We start from the raw sequence: 14,632 nt of genomic DNA on the forward strand, positions 1-14,632 counted from the left end.
CATTCTAATTGTACATACTCTATCGAGGTACTCACATTCTAATTGAACATACTTTATCGAGGTACTCACATTCTAATTGTCCATACTTTATCGAGGTACTCACAATCTAATTGTACTCACATTTTAGATATACTCGCATTCTCATTGTACATACTTTATACACATACCCACATTCTACTTGTACATACTTTATCGAGGTACTCGCATTATAATTGTACATACTTTATCGAGATACTCACATTCTAATTGTACATACTTTATAGAGGTGCTCGTTAGAAAAATAGTATGTTTACTACTGGCTAACACAAGGTGGCATTTTTGGCATACGTTAAAACATTCTGTGCAGACAAACAGACAAACAACCAAATAAACCAATGTCACCCACAGGGTGACCCGTATCTTGCCAAAAGGTTCCACGTGACTTCTTTAAGGTCACACTGAGGTGAACAGAGCTGCAATCCACCAGGAGCGACTCCTTGAGGAAGATCTGCCTACGAGAGATTCCGATGAGAATCGTTCTACAGAGTAACCATGAAAAATATGTGTTTGCCTCATAACGTCACCAAATGACGTCCTAATGTCTCAAGCTTGACATATCTAGAAAGCACTCATCGAGGTGTTCAATTTGAGGTATGACACAATATGGTTCCTATAACTTGAAAATTTGACCCTGGGGTCAAATATGCTTGACCTCAGGCGCTAACCATGAAGGTCAAGGCCAATCACCACCAAAATCTAATCAGCTAAGCGCCAGACCATATACTACATTCCCATAAAGTTTGGAGATGATTAGATTAAAATTACTCAAAATATAAGGGTTTCGTCGACTCCCCTGATTTGCAACAAAGTGACCTTGACCTTTGACCTTGACCTTCAAAATTGTATGCGTTGAAACGGACCTCTATAGGCCTCTGATATGCGAAGTTACAAAAATTTCCAATGATAACTGTGCTCTGCAGAGTGATTTATATGTGATTACAGACAAAAAAAAAAAAAAAAAACATATGAAGGTCAAGGCCAATCGCCACCAAAAATTTAATCAGCTGAGCGCCAAACCATGAACTATATTCGCATGAAGTTTGAAGACGATCTGATCAAAATCACTCAAAAAAATAAGGATTTCATCGACTCCCCTGATTTGTGACAAAGTGACCTTGACCTTTGACCTTGACCTTCAAAATTTTGTGCGCTGAAAGGGACCTCTATAGGCCTCTGATATGCGAAGTTACAAAAATTTCCAATGATAACTGTGCTCTGCAGAATTTTTTATACGTGATTACAGACAAACAAACAAAAACAAAGAAAAAAACATACAAGCTGACTAACATATCTTGCAAAAACTTCGTTTTGGCAAGATAATGAAAAATTGTGCTGAACACGACACTTGGCGAATTAGTTGACTTTTCCGTGTGGTGGTCCAAGCTGTAGTGTCATGCAATGTGTGGTGTTTATTTGTTCATACATTAATAAAATGATGCGATGTCACAAATAACAATTATCAGGCACGTGTTGTCATGGTAACGGCAGCAGATTGAAAATTTTCACAACTCATTTAAAGCCACCATGTGACATTCAACAACTTATCATCGGTGCTTGTTGCCTTCATTCTGATCGTAGAAAATATTTGAAAATACCTCGGAACATTGCTTTTCAACCAGCTTTACGATCCCGTTATCAGGTTTGAAATATGTTGTAAAACAAAAATGTATATTTTATATGTGTGTTTTTCATGTTTTAGGTGACCCTGACCTTGACCTTGGGTCAATTTCGATCAAACTTTGTACACATGTTAATATTACATGCATAAATAGACAGTACAATTTTCAATTTAATAACTGCAAAACTCTTTGAGAAATAGCCATGTGTAATTCACAAAATTCCCCATTGGTTGATAATGGGCGATAATATAAAGTGATGCAGAATCCAGATCCTGATATTGAACATCACCAAAAGTCACATATCCTTTTGAACTGTGGATTTCTATCAGCTGTTAAAATTTCATCCAAATCGGTTAAGAATTGTGACCTGTAGAACGAATAGAATTTTTTTTAAATCACGCCAATAGCTAAAAACTTTGACGTCATTCGCTTGCAAAAACTGTGCATAATTTGTACTAACATGCATTTTAAAACATTTACATATTCCATCGAAGTTTGTTTTGGCGTGGACAGGAAGTCGCTACAACTTGCGGTTACTGAGTTATGTTCAAAAGCTTGTTTTCACCTTTTTTGACGTAACGTCGTGACGTTAAGTGCGATTATGACGTGATTTGATCCCAGACTATTTCAGCAAAATTGGCTATCACGTGTTAAAATTTGAGAACGATTGCTTCAGTAGTTTTGGCTGCACACGAGCGTAAATATTTTTTAAAAATGACGTCAATAGGTAACACTTTGACGTCATACGCTTGCGAAAACTATGTGTAATTTGTAATAAGATGCATTTAGTAATCATTTAGATATTTGAATGAAGTTTAATTTGGCGTCAACCGGAAGTCGCTTCGACTTCCGGTCACTGAGTTATGTCCAAAAATGTGTTTTCACGTTGTGTGACTTCACGTTGTGACATTTAGTCCGATTAAGATGGGGTTTGGATGCGAACCGTCTCAGGTGGATTGCCTATCAGGTGTAAAAATTTAAGAACGACTGGTCCAACCGTTTGGGCTGTTGACAACCGGACAAACAAACAAACAAACCAACAAACGGAACAGACCAACATACTTGACAAAATCGAAGATTTCGCCAAGTAACAAACAAGAAAGACGTCATGCATAACTCGGTACTGGTGGAATTCAAAAAACAAATTTGAGCTTAAAAATAATTGGTGGTTGAATTCAATGACCAAATATGCAAATCCTATGCAAATTTGAATTCAATCGGATGAAAATTGATAATTTTAGAAATTTGGTCTATGTTAACCTTTTGGCCGATGATGACCTTAAAATTATTGGTGGTTGAATTCAGTGACCTGATATGCAAATCCTGTTGAAATATTAAGTCAATCGGTTGAAAACTGAGGATTTTTAGAAAACTCACCTTGAAAAGTAGTTGACCTTTTGGCCTATGTTGACCTCAAAAATAATTAGTGGTTGAATTCAGTGACTGGATGTGCAAACGCTCTTCAAATTAAATCAACCGGATGAAAATTGACAATTTTAGAAATATGGTTGATGTTGAGATTTGGGCCTATATTGACCTAAAAAACAATTGATTCACTGACCTGATGTGCAAAATCCTCTAAATTTCAAGTCAATCAGAAGAAAATGGATTTAAGAAATTTGAGAAAGTTGCTGGACTTCAGTCGATGTTGACCTCTTTACTTCAATATCAAAAGGCTTCTTGCTTATGGCCAACTCTCCCATTTCGTGAAGTTTCGAGAAGATTGGTTTAAAATTGTGACCTCGAGGCAATTGACATAAAGACAAACAGACAAACAGGTACTTGCGAATCTTCGATTTCGCAAGTAACAAACAAACAAACTGACCCAAATCTAATAGCTTCTCCTCTGGCGAGGGTAATAATATGATAATAGCATAATATTAACGTTATTGCAAAACTATTAATCCTTACTATAATTCACGGAACCGTGTTTGTGTTTGTTTGTCACGTTACTCCTACAGTTCTGGGCCAATTACATCCAGACTTGCTCCAGAGGATCAGCATAACCACAAATAATGTATAGGGGTGTTTTTATGTTTGCCAGTGACCTTGGGGGTGGGGGGGGGGATGAGAGGAGGGGATTCTCCATGTAAATGTGTATCGTGTAACGCCACCTCTAGGTGGGGGAGGGTATTTACAAGAGTCCACCATTTACAGTACAGTGTTCCCGTCCGCACGTTTTCCAGTGCAGTGAGGTGTTTTGAATTACAAGCAGTAGATATGTTTTTGCTTCATGCACACAACCAGGGTTGTTTAATTTTCCTTTACGGAGCTGTCACTTGCCCATACTCCACCCAAATAAAGCTATGCGCCATAAGAACGAGTTGCTTGTTTGGAACAAGACCGCCCATAGGGCAGGTACTCTACTAGTACTAATAATATCCCCTCACCAAGTGTTTTTTCTTCCTTCACCAAATGTCGTGTTCAGGTACATAGCTTATAGTGGTGTTTTACTGAGGCTGCTTATAATAATGGCAGTACTAGTACGAGAAGGGCACTTGGTAGAGTGTGTACCTCTGCCACGTAATGCCTGATCCACGAGAACATATCGAGCCCAATACATTTTTGAAATATCATGCGATACAGCACTATATCGTTTTTGGACTTGTCTCTCAATGGTGAAGAATTCATTTTAGAATTAAATAATTGTCGTATGCAGATCTGGATTCGGATCTTCACCAAAATCGAAACAATTTGTCATAGTCACACACACAACCTGTCCACCAAGTTTCATTCGAATCCGTCCAAACTTTTTGAGATATCGTGCTACATAACGGTTGAGCACGATCTCTCAATAGTGAATAATCACTAAAAAAAATTATCAGATCCGGATCCAGATTCAGATCTTCACTAATATTGAATCAATTCTTCCTTGTCACACACCCAACGTGTCCACTAAGTTTCATCCGAATCCGTCCATAACGTTTTGAGATATCATGCTATATATCGTTTTTGGCCCTATCTCTCAATGGTGAAGAAGCAAGTAAAAATTCTAGTAGTCGGATCCGGATCCGGATCTGAACCAAAATCGAATCAGTTCGTCCTTGTTACACGCCTGTCCTCCAAATTTCATCCAGATCCTTCCACACTTTTTGAGCTATCCTGTACACAGACAAACAGACAGAGAGGGGTGAAAACACAACCTCCTTCACCTTTGTTGGTGGAAGTGAATAAATAAATGAATAATTCAAGGTGGTAGGTTGGTAGTGGAGAGGGTATGGTGTGTATAAATAAATAATGGTTCTCGAAATCCTTAACTATCCTCACAAATTTCATTTTTTTAATTGCCAAGATTGAGAAAAAAAAAATCGTATGTACCATGATTTTTAGCTCCAAAGCCAAAATCATTCGACCGGCGTTTTGCCCAGATAGTATTTCATACATGTGCTGAATGTGAAGCAATTGTGTTTAGTTATTATCGTATGGAGGCTCAAGACGGATGCACTGACGGACGGACGGAAGGAAGGATACACAGACTGACAGTACCCAAAGTACAAACCCTCAAATGGCTGGAAAACAAGTCTTTATAAGGATCAGAGTCTTTCGCATGCAGCACAAAGCTGCGGTGTAGCATCATTAGCTGAGGGCGCAGCTCTGCCCTCTGCAGCTCAGGGCAGGAATTTGGAATTTGGCCATGACAAGAACACCATGTGTACTCTTTGGAAAGGACACAGTGAATTTTTTTTTTTAAGTCCACCAACAAATGCCAGCAGACAGGATGCTCAGTTTAACGTCCATATGAGGGACAGCACACACGTTTACGAATCACCCTGCCTGTGCAACATCAGGATGACAGTTTATAGCTGGGCTTCGAACCCAGGCTCCAGGACCCAGGACCCAGGAGTGTATGCACCTCCAGGCCATCCTGCCAACCGCTCAGCCAGCCTGGCTGGCACAATATATTGTATGATTTATATACCTTTTACCATTGCACAACCTACAAACCACCTTGCATTATTTATTATTTGTATATATTTCAGCATCACTGCTGCCGACATACCAACTTGTGTTTTGAATTTATTTATATACACTTTACCCACTCCACGACCAACATATTAATTAATTTATTTATTTAAAGTAAAATGTACAAGTCTCATTTTAAGGTATGATTGGGGGCTGTCTTCGATGGGGACCTCATCCGTCCGTCCTTGGTTTCATTACAACCAGCATACAACATAATGGCTTTTCATTTTTTGAAACATAAAACAATAAAACTTTAAACTTATTTTCATAAACACTTGATTTATGAAAACAGACCTTTTGTAAGCCATATGAAAAAATAATTTTTTTTTTAAATCATTATACATTTTCGAATTATTTTATGATTCCACACACAATGTACACACTGAAAAAGTTTAACATCCCTTTCAAATACTAATTTCATGTGTTATACCGTATTTTGATTTTGGTACTCATATGTGGTTAGGTTCTCACTCGTTTGACCTAATATCATTCCTCTGACTTTAAAATTCTGGGGAAATGCAACATTTTATGTCCTGTAAATGTCGCTCTTGATGTACTCCTTAAACCTCAGTTTAATAACACTGTCACATTATGTAATCAAATGTGAAAAAAATACAAACAGAAAATCTCATGAGAATGTATGCCTTACCTTTGAAATGATCTGTTTCTTCCGAGCTTTGAGGGAAGAAAAATGTACTATGTGATCAAAGTCAATTTGTGGCTCCAATTGTGATTCAACTGTGATTAGAGACAAACATTCAATTTTTTTGTATAGGCTCGTGGAGGAGCTGGAATATATCTCAGAAGATTAAAAAAAAAAAATCCTTTCCACTTTTGACGACACCCGTTTTCCTTTACAGGCTGTAACTGGGTAGAGGTGGTCGGTTGGTCGTGGAAAATTCTAAATACAATCACAAAAATTCTCACAGCAATGTACACATGAGGATATTTTGACTGAAGGGCATTTTGGCTTAAAACTTGCAGCAATTTGGTGGCAGATTTGTCCGGCTCATCTTGTACAAGGAACTTGTACCGTACAAGCTCATCAGGAAAAATCTGTTACAAGTCATTGGGGGTAAACTGCAACAAGTTCAGCGGCGCCCTTGCGAACACCAGTGATGTCAATCAAGTTGTGTTCAAACAGTACTCCCAAGCGGTCGTTCAGCATGCTATACACATCCAGTCGGTAATGAAGCCTTGCAAAACTGGCCTCGAAAAAAAAAACACAACAACATTGAATGTCTCGATGCAAAACTTTTGGCTTTCCTCAAGTAAGGCCTTAGGTTCTTCTGATTCATCTGCAAACTGTTTTCTTTTTTTGGTACAAGTCAGAACTCTGTGATACTTTTGTGAAACAGTCCTTCTTGCATACTGTATATTTTTCACAGCATTTTCAAAATCCTGGAATTGATCTCGCAGGGAAGAAACAAATGATTCAAGTGATCAGATTGATGTCGTTTTTCAGAAACTGAAAGATGGTTATTTAAAACTGTTGAAGAACGATATCCCAAAATTGTACCATAAAAGGTTGTTTCTAAATGTTCCATCTTTCTCTCAAGGGAAACTGCTTTCATTCGGGTGTTATGTGACCGTTTGGTAAAATTTGACAGGTTTTCCGTGCCTTGCCGAATTTTTATTCTGACATGGAGTTATTCTGTTATTCTGACATGGAGCTTTTGTTGAATCAGTTCAACTGCTCTATCTTGTGTCAGTCAGAATTTTAAGTGTTAAGAATGACTGACGACTATCATTATGGAAACCATATTTACAACGATGTGTGGACATTGAGCGAAAAGCTTATAGCAACTGTAGAAACCAGAAAAAATGAATAGCATTTGAACAGCTGTTGTTAATATTGTTAACTCCCACTTAATGAATGGGGAGCACAAGCAATGTGGTTAATAACTGGGTGTAGACGATTTAGATTTGCCTGAAGACCATTGTGTCATCAAGACACATATTGCTGACATCGTTATATTGTTGAACATGGAAATTAGAGATGCCCAAAGCCTAGCTGTTTATAATTGTTTGTTTATCACAGTGACGGTGTGTGCCCCGGTCAGAATAGGTACACCGTATCCCTGCGTGTCGTAAGAGGCGACTAAAAGGGTTGGCATCAGGAAGGGCATCCGGCCATAAAAACATCGCCTCAAAAGGAAACCATGATGAGTACAACTGATGGGCAGGGTACAGCTCGAAGTACCCCGTGGGGGTCCTCATCCCCTCTCGTTAAAACTCAAGGTGGGGAACCCGATCGAAGCAAGGGAGGAATTTTTTTCCATTTATGATGACCAATCGTCTGATGCCCCACGTGGAGATCGGTTTCTGAGGTTTGGGACATGGAATGTAGGGACAATGACAGGGGGATCAGGAGAAGTGGTTGAAACATTGGTTAGAAGAAGAGTGGACATATGTTGTTTGCAGGAGACACGATGGAAGGGAAGTGGTACGAGAGTGGTGAAGGGAAGGCAGGGACAGAAGTAGAAGTTGGTGTGGCAAGGGTGCCCAAAGGAGTGCATAGTTTTGGTGTCATGTTTTCTGAGGAGTTTGTAGACAGTGTAGTGAGTGTGACTAGAGTGAGTGAAAGGTTGATGATGGTGAGAATTGTGATCGGAAATCTCTTGGTGAACGTCATCTCGGGATATGCCCCGCAGGTCGGTCGAAGCGATGAAGAGAAGAACATGTTCTGGTGTGCGATGGAGAAGTTGATGGAGAATGTGAAAGATGAGGAAGTTGTTGTGGTTGGAGGAGACTTGAATGGACATGTGGGAAGGAGTCCAGACGGTTTTGAGGGAGTCCATGGGGGTTATGGATATGGTGTGAGAAATGGAGAAGGTGAAAGGATCTTGGAGTTTGCTGATGGAGCTGATTTGTTGATTTGTAATATTCAATTCCAGAAAGCAGATCATAAGCTTATGACATACACATCAGGGTCGATGACAACCATTGACTACCTGATTGTGCGTTGGCGAGATAGAGGAAACCTCCGGGACACAAAGGTGATCCCAGGAGAGGAGACTGTTTCACAGCACCACCTGGTTGTCTGTGATATAAGGGTGAAAGGTGCGAGGAGAATTCAGCGGGTGAAGTACCAACCGAGGATGAAGGTGTGGAGGTTGAAAGAGGCGACAGTGAAGGAAGCATTAAGAGAGAGGCTGAGTATGGTTGAAGATGATGTGGTTGAGCTTGAAAGTGGCTGGATGCCAATGAAAGATAGTCTATTGGGAGCCGTTGGTGAGGTATGTGGATGGACAAAAGGACCACCGAGGCACTCGGAAACATGGTGGTGGGATGATGAAGTTGGAAAGATGATTGAAGAGAAGAGGAAGAAGTTCAAGGAATGGCAAAAGGCAAAGGATACGGTGGAAGAAGAGGCTGCACATGAAAGCTATAAGGAAGCCAAGAAGGCTGCAAATAAAGAGGTAGCAAAGGTGCAGGAGGCCCATAGGAAAATGTTGGGAGAACGCTTGGATTCGGAGGAGGGTAAGAGAGCGGTATTCAGGATTGCAAAGCAGATAGCGAGAGAGAGATTTGATGTGACGGGGGTGAGTTGCTTGAAGGATGAAGTGGGACAAATTGTTGCAGACTCAGATGGAATTAAAGGAAGATGGAAGAAATATATGGAAAGGCTGTTGAATGTAGAAAATGAATGGGATAGCAACATCGAGAGTAACCCAGTTTTAGGACCAGCAGAGAAGACAACTGAGAAGGAAGTTGAGGAAGCTATAAGAGCAATGAAGAGTAGAAAAGCAGGAGGGCCGACGGGAGTTGTGGGAGATATGTTGAAGGCAGCGGGAAGTTGGGGTGTGAAGAGAATGACAGAGATCTGTAATCTGGTGGTGAAAGAAGGCCGCATTCCAGTGGATTGGGAACTGAGTACCCTCGTCCCTCTGTACAAGGGGAAAGGTGACCCTCTGGACTGTGGCTCCTCTAGAGCAATAAAGTTATTGGAGCATGGAATGAAGGTATTGGAAAGGGTGTTGGAGAAGAGGATAAGGAAGAAGGTAAAGATTGACGAAATGCAGTTTGGATTTATGCCAGGAAGAAGAACGACAGATGCAATTTTTATTGTAAGACAGTTGCAGGAGAAGTACATGGAGAAGAGGAAGAAGTTGTTTTTTGGGTTTGTTGATCTGGAGAAAGCCTTTGATGGGGTTCCACGCGAAGTAATGACATGGGCATTGAGGAAGTTAGGAGTGGAGGAATGGTTAATCAGAGTCGTGATGGCCATGTACGAGAGAGCACGCACAGCTGTGAGGACAAAGGATGGGAACAGTGGTGAGTTTGAGGTGAGGGTAGGAGTGCACCAGGGGTCGGTACCAAGTCCACTTCTATTTGTAGTTGTGATGGAGGTGCGGGCTCGGAGGGTAAAGGAGGGTTTACCGTGGGAGCTGCTGTATGCAGATGATCTGGTGTTGATTGCAGAGAGTATGGATGGACTGAAGGAGAAGATGAACAAGTGGAAGGAATGTATGGAGGCAAAAGGTTTGAAGGTGAATATCGGAAAGACGAAGGTGACGGCAAGTGGTAAAGCATGTGGTGAGGTGGAAAGGACTGGGAAGTGGCCGTGTGCTGTGTGCAGGAAGGGTGTCGGAGTGAACTCCATTCAGTGTACAATGTGTGCTGAATGGGTTCATCGAAAATGTAGTGGTGTGAGAGGATCATTAACCAGTGTGGCAGCTTCATTCAAGTGTAAGGTGTGTGTAGAGGGAGCTGCAGATGAAGGAATTGTTGAGTTGGATCTAAAAGATGGCATGAAGCTGGAAAGTGTGAAAACATTTTGCTATCTAGGAGACATGCTGAATGGAGAAGGTGGATCAAACTCTTCGATGGTTGCAAGAGTGAGATGTGCATGGAAGAAGCTTCGGGAACTGAGTGGCGTGCTGACAAAGAGGGGAGTGTCATTGAAGCTGAAGGGAATGGTGTATGCTCCATGTGTGAGGAGTACGATGATTTATGGTAGTGAGACATGGGTATTGAACATAGAGCAGCAACAAAGGCTGGAAAGGGTCGAAATGTGAATGATTCGGTGGATGTGCGGAGTATCATTGAGAGAAAGACAAATGATGACTTGCGGAAGATGATGGGAATAGAGTCTGTGATGGAGGTTGTGAAGAGAAACAGGTTGAGATGGTTGGGTCATGTGTTGAGGAAGGATGAAAGTGACTGGGTGAGAGGAGTGTTGGAAATGAGTGTCCTAGGAAGTAGAGGATGGGAAAGACCAAGAAAAACTTGGCTAAAGGTGGTGGAAGAAGAAATGTGGGCAAGGGGGTTAAGAAGGAGAGATGCAGAAAATAGGGTAAAGTGAGGAAGATTGTCATGGGGCCCGCAAGGCTAATCCCCACTTTAGCAGGTAAAATGGCCTTAAAATGCAGTTGTGTATCAGTCAGCAAGCCTTTGCCTTTTGATTATGTCATGGCTCAAACCTCAAAAGGTATCCCTTGGTATTAACAATCTACAAGCATTCTACGAGGTACCCCTTGGAATTAACAAACATAAATATTAAAGTCACCTTATCATCTTGCGATAACTCTGGTGTTGAATCAACATTCCACAATCATTGAAAAATATTTGGCTTGTTGCAGTTCTGCAGTTTTTGTCTCCCCCCCCCCCCCAAAATAAAAAAAAAACAAATCAATGAATTCTTCACAAATACTTGACGACAGATGGGAGGAACTACCTTTACCGTTCTGAACAAGTTTAGCCCAAAATGATCTTCAAAAAAGATGGATCAAATTGAGCTGCAAAATCCCCATGCAGTTTTCACGACATGATGACCCCAATGGCTCGTCATGGCCACGGAATGCGAGTCCACACTCACTTAAGAACTTGATAACTGCTATAGCATGCTTCAGAATATCTTTCCAGTGTTGACACTGACTGAAACTGCTGAGCTAGATCTGCATCAACTGTACCTATTGCCTTTGCATGCTGTATCCATGACAGCGTATGGTTTCGATGTCCCAAGCTTTTCTCGTGTTCATAAAGGTGTTCAGCGTGTTTCCAATCACTGAATCCTTGGATAAAAGCCTGCCTATGCACATTGATTGAAAGAGGTTTGCAGGCAAAGTAGTAAACATTTCTGGTGAGTAAATGGTGAGTAGATGGTGAGTAAATAAGCCAGTCTCACATGACAGGTTCACCATTGTGCAGCTGACAAGAACACATCTTCAGACAGCATACGCATCTTTGCTCCGATCACCTGAGCAGAAGAAGATTTTTTTTTTTAGGTTTTGATTTTGATAAGCAGCGGAACACTTAGCCTAACTCTAACCCTGACCCTAACTTAGCAATCCCCAAACCCCTGAAACTGTTGGCAATGTTATGTCACAATACAGAATCACTGATGAATTGAGCTGCTTTGATTGTGTTTCTTTCACTGGCATCACTCAGTCTTGGCCCATCCGTTTCCAGCGGGCCATGATCTGTAGCCTGCTCCTCACGGTCTGCCAAATCAGCATTGTCATCTTCATCAGGAGCCATCTCTTGTTTTTCCATCAACCTGAAAGCATGATTAATTGTTGTGATCTTTTGTCACAGAGCAACCTCTTTAACCTCCTTTTCTTGGTTCAACTTTCTCTTCGCACTCTCATTTAAATAATGCCCATCCATCCTGAATGTTTTGTAAACCAATAACAATAACCAGCAGTGCTTGTTTTATTTTTCTGTCCACATTATGACGTAGAGTGTTGTTTGAACTTCATATCGGAACAATCACAAAGTAAGTAATGGGCAATGCGTGTCATGTGTGTACGTGTGTGTGTGACTGTATAATAATACAGGATATCAAAAAAAACTTGTGCCTGCCTCCGACAATATTAAAAGGTTTGATGTTGTTACAAAGTCTTTGAAATTGTATTCAGTCATCGATACGTGAAATAAAAATGTTTATTTAAGAGTATTAATTGTTTTTATTATTGCTACTATAATAGTATAGTAATTTTTCCCGGAGACCCACAATGGCTGGGGTCCCTGGGCCCAGACCTCGTTGGCTCATGCGTTAACCTGCCTCTGGACTTGCATGCGGATCCTTGTTGTCCATCTGTTCTTAAAATGTTCTTACCCCAGAAGTGATGCACGGGGATAACCACCTGGCCTCGGCCTCTACATTTTAAAATATGTGCCACGATGGACCCAACTCTTTCCTATTGCTAAAATATGTGAATCTATTTTCTTATTATCTGCAAAATTTTGCTCAAGTCCACAATTGCTTAACTGAGAGGACATCTAAAACTTTGATTCATGCTCTTATAACATCATGCTTGGGATATCGCACTTCCTGCAATTCACTGTTAATTGGATTGTTTTCTTCTCGAAAGCTATTACGACTCCCAGTAGTTCCTCACAGAAGGATGAAGACTTTTGGTGATATAAAAGACCACTTTTGGTGGTTCCTTTTGGTGAAGACGTTCTCCAGATATGCTCCTCAAATGTGGAACTTGCTGCCTTTAAAAACGACACATCCTTGTACCCATTATTGTTATTAAATGTCCCATAAAAATACTTCTTTTAACAATTGCATTTTCTTCATTTTTATTATTTGTATTTTTTTAAAATTGTCTTTGTAAAATGCTTTGAGATTCTATTTGTAAATAAAGTGTTAAACAATAACTTGATTGATTGACTGATATTTACTCATCTGTGTTAATGACTCACTGTGTCTGTTGTCACATTTCCCTTCATTCAGTCTTTCAAGAGTGCTGTCTTACCGTCCGTCACCCCTTTCTTTCTCCTGCACTGAGCACTGCTCTCTTCGACACTCGCCATCTCCCATCATTTTCCTGTTCCACTTTGATTCTCTGGCAGTCTAGGAAATTGCTGCCCTCTGTCGTTTATGTCCTCCACGTTCCTATATTTCTGTCGGCAAATAAGTTATGGAAAGGCATGAGTAAATGAAAATGAACACAAATCATTTTCACGATTTCCTCCTGTGAGCACAGACTGCCCTTGATTATTTAGGTGAATAAGCAAGATGAAAAAGGAACCTCTTCAAATAAATTATTATTTTGGCAAGTGAAGTCTCAGATTATGCATCATCTTATGTTGCCTGGACTTCGATATTTATTACATTCTTATTCTATTAATTCGTTTATTATAACACCAGAGTTGGACATAATCCAAGTTCCGACTTCCCAAGTTTCATCTTATCCCGATCACTTCTTTAAAATCCTTATAAATATGACCAAAAGTCATAAGATAAGTGTACAGTACATTTAGTAAGGCTAAACTTATAATAAACATTAAGATGATGAAGCGTGGTAAGAAATTGTGGTTGCATTTGGATCCGACTAAATGACTATTTAATGCAAATATAACTAAAACGACAATATCCCGAAGGGGATTGTGACATTGTGTTAAGCCGGCTGTGTCATGTGCACTAATATGGTCATTAATATTAAAATGCTCTTTTGCATGTGTGACCCTTGACATTAATAGGTTGGCCCAAATTATGTGTGTATGAGCAGAGTGTAATGTTGAAAAGCCAGTCTAAGTAAAAAAAAGTTACAAAAGAAGTTAAGTGGTGGTTGTTGTGTTAGAAAAAGGTTACAATTCAACTTTAGATTTTAGAGTACAAAACAACATAAACAGAAAATCTGAGATCAGATAAAAGTGCAAGAACCATTTAACTACAGAAAATTAGATGATGTATCAAATAGTGAGGGATGATTATTTAACTTGTGCCATGCAGAGGGTTAAAACCAAGATTTTCATTGATTATACTTGAGATCTCCAACCTCCTTCTGGTGGTACTTGATGGCAAGCTTCAGTCGTGAAAGGTGCAGCGCCTCAGGGGGCTCCTGTGCAGCAGTACTGTCATCGGAGTAATTTAGAATGATCTCCAGCTCCTGGGAGCTCTGCGTTTGGTCAAGCAGTTCCTTGGCAAAACGTTTACACTGCTGTGACAACTCTTCATACTCAGACTTGAACTCGTTTTCCACGCAGCTTAGGTCCCAGAGCTCGCAACTGAGGGTGAATGCAGTTAGGAAGGGGTCTTCACTTGCAAGAGCAAT

The 14,632-nt window shown here is 40.3% G+C and overlaps 1 protein-coding gene across 2 annotated transcripts in view; it reads right to left on the reverse strand.

Annotated features, from left to right (window-relative positions):
* LOC147017898 (short transient receptor potential channel 4-like) overlaps window positions 1-14,632 on the reverse strand; it is a 156,249-nt gene that overhangs the window by 67,217 nt on the left and 74,400 nt on the right. For both annotated transcript variants that reach the window (XM_085896961.1, XM_085896962.1), the window contains exon 3: window positions 14,357-14,632. This exon is cut by the window's right edge and continues 210 nt beyond it. In XM_085896961.1, the coding sequence (XP_085753087.1) occupies window positions 14,357-14,632 (276 nt within the window). The remainder of the gene's footprint in view (window positions 1-14,356) is intronic.

Source organism: Eptatretus burgeri, chromosome 10, assembly GCF_056783735.1.
Source record: "Eptatretus burgeri isolate ZD-2024b chromosome 10, Ebu_testis_v1, whole genome shotgun sequence".
Classification (NCBI taxonomy): Eukaryota; Metazoa; Chordata; class Myxini; order Myxiniformes; family Myxinidae; genus Eptatretus; species Eptatretus burgeri.